This window comes from Propithecus coquereli, unplaced genomic scaffold, assembly GCF_000956105.1.
Source record: "Propithecus coquereli isolate 6110/MARCELLA unplaced genomic scaffold, Pcoq_1.0 Scaffold247, whole genome shotgun sequence".
NCBI lineage: Eukaryota > Metazoa > Chordata > Mammalia > Primates > Indriidae > Propithecus > Propithecus coquereli.
Genome location: NW_012148030.1, coordinates 2365005 through 2367488, shown reverse-complemented (window position 1 = coordinate 2367488; position 2484 = coordinate 2365005). Strand labels below are relative to the sequence as shown.

The following is a 2484-nucleotide window of genomic DNA, read 5'->3' as shown; positions in this document are numbered from 1 at the left end:
GTACCTGGTCATAATATTGTGTGTGTTGTATTGTTTGTTTTCAAAGCACATTCACATGCTTACCTTGTTGATCCTAAAACAGCTGAGTGAGGTAGGGAGAGCAGATACTATCCCCACATTAAGGATGAGGAAACTGAAGTGTAAAGGAAAGAATAATAGTAGCCATCATTGCTAAGCACTGATTGTGTCCCAGGTCTTCTTTGCATATTATCTTATTTGAACTTCTTAAAAGCCCACTGTAATAGGTGTCGTAAGTTCAATTTGCAGGAGAGGAAAGTGAGACTCAAAGAGGGAAGTTGTGCATTCAAGTTTCTCCAGGTAGCAAGCTGTGGAGCTGAGACTCATGTCCAGATCTGTCTTGGTCCAAGGTCAATAAGCTCAATCACTGGCCTATCAGAGATTTGTTCAATCAATCAGTGACTAACATGATATTAAAGTCTAGGACTCCTGATTAACAGTCTGGGTCATCATTCATGAAACCATTCATTCAGTCCTTCTCGATTGTTCAAGGTGCTGGAGCAATACCCACCTTTGACTAAGACAGTTGCTGCTCACACAGAACTGCTTTGCAGCTGTTCCTCCTCCCTAGTCTCCTGTTCTTGACTTCCTAGTCCATGCCTACAATTTTGGGGTTCCCAAGCATTCAGTCAGAGAGTAATAAATTTACATATATATATAACATAACATTTATAAGTGTTACATATATCATGCTTCCAGAATTCACCAGATTCTACAGCAAGAATAAATATTTGTCAGGCCAAACAAAATTCTTAGGGATTCAACAGCAAGGATATTTCTTCAAACATAGAGTTGGATGTAGAGAAAAATAAAGGAGAAAATATCCTGGAAGACTCTTCTTTTTACCTGAGTGTCCAGTCCATGTGGATTTACATACATATTCACAGCTGAATTGTGAGGCAAGCACTGAGCTGTGGGACGATTGTGCCCATGTTCACCTTACCTGGAGGAGAATGTGCTTATGTTCCTATCTGAGCTGCTCCACTCTCTCTCTCATTTTCTGTTTCATAAGGAGATGATGGTGAAAAAGGAGATCCGGGAGAGGAAGGAAAGCATGGCAAAGTGGGGCGCATGGGGCCAAAAGGTAAGTAAAATGATGTGAAACTGACACTATAATGCCAGAATTGCTCTTCTCTCTCTTTTGGCTTTTGCCTTGGAAATGAGCAGCTTTCTTAACACCCTCTTCCCCAAAGATGCACGAAATGTATTTCAGACATGAATTAACTCACCATCTGAGAGCTCCTATGAGATCACCTGTCAACAAGACTTGGACACATTTCTTAAGCTGCATCCTTAGGGCTGGCTGGGGTGGGGCACTCTGGGAGCCCCAGGGAAAAGCAGTCGCTGAAATATCTGAGAAACTATGAGCTGCAGAAACACAGCTGTGTTCATAGCTGTGTCTCCCCTCTGAAACCACTGCTAAGCAACACTTTTTTGGCTGGCCTAGAGCTTAAGGAGGAAGATAAAAAGAAATAAAAAGAGCTGCCTGATCCATTGATATAGTTACCTTTCCCCAAACGCTCTCTACTTCTTTAACTCCTGTACGAAGGAATAACACAATGGGGCAAATGGTGGCAATATGGGAGAAGTGGGATCAAACGTGATGAGACTAACACAAAGGCTATTAGGGAATGTTTTCACTCACAAAGCCTAGAGTAAGCCTCACCAACACATCATTTCTGATTTGTGATGTGTGAGTGTGTGCCTTCCAAACACTCGAAATATTCCCTGCCAACTGGTGCAAGATGGTTGCCCTAGACCACTTACTTTAAAATCTCGAATAATTCGAAGGGAAGAAAGAGTCATAGGCTCACAAGTTGATTTAAACTTATTCTATAAATATATTTGTCAATTGCAAAATTATTCTCACAAAAATAAAGCTTTATAACTGGCAAATATTTTTTAGATCATTGTAAAAAAATTTTTAAAGAATTCAGTGATTCTGATCATAGTTTTTTGGATGAAAACCCAGAGGGACCATCTCTCATGTCTCTTTGATCACTGAGTTTTATGATTGCACATTTCCTCCCCTGTTTAAAGTTGCTAAGAATGTCAAATCTTGTTTTTAAAAAGAGAGAAAATAGAATCCCAAAGAAATGCCAAAATGGATCTAGAGAAGAACAAAAACCAGAACAGAGTGCAAGGATGCTTCCACTCAGCCCTTATCTAACCTCTATTTCAAATATCCTCTGCCATGGTCATTCTAGAAATACTGCATCAGTAATTATTTTAATATCATCATGTCCAGGATTGCCATACTTGCTCAAATTTTAATTTTAATACATACATTATAACTCTGTTAAAATAGATAATATAGCATAGGATATATATTAGATATCACAGGTAGAAGAACACACTTTTTGGTATTTCCTTCAAGTGAATATCACACGTTTTCCATATTTTTCAAGGGGATATAAAACTTTATGATACAAAGATGACATGCTTTGCTTTTCAGGAATTAAAGGA

The 2484-nt window shown here is 38.9% G+C and overlaps 1 protein-coding gene across 1 annotated transcript in view; it reads left to right on the top strand.

Annotated features, from left to right (window-relative positions):
* COLEC10 (collectin sub-family member 10 (C-type lectin)) overlaps window positions 1–2484 on the top strand; it is a 35434-nt gene that overhangs the window by 14162 nt on the left and 18788 nt on the right. Inside the window, exon 2 of the mRNA XM_012646550.1 lies at window positions 1031–1102. Coding sequence (XP_012502004.1) covers window positions 1031–1102 — 72 coding nt within the window. The remainder of the gene's footprint in view (window positions 1–1030; window positions 1103–2484) is intronic.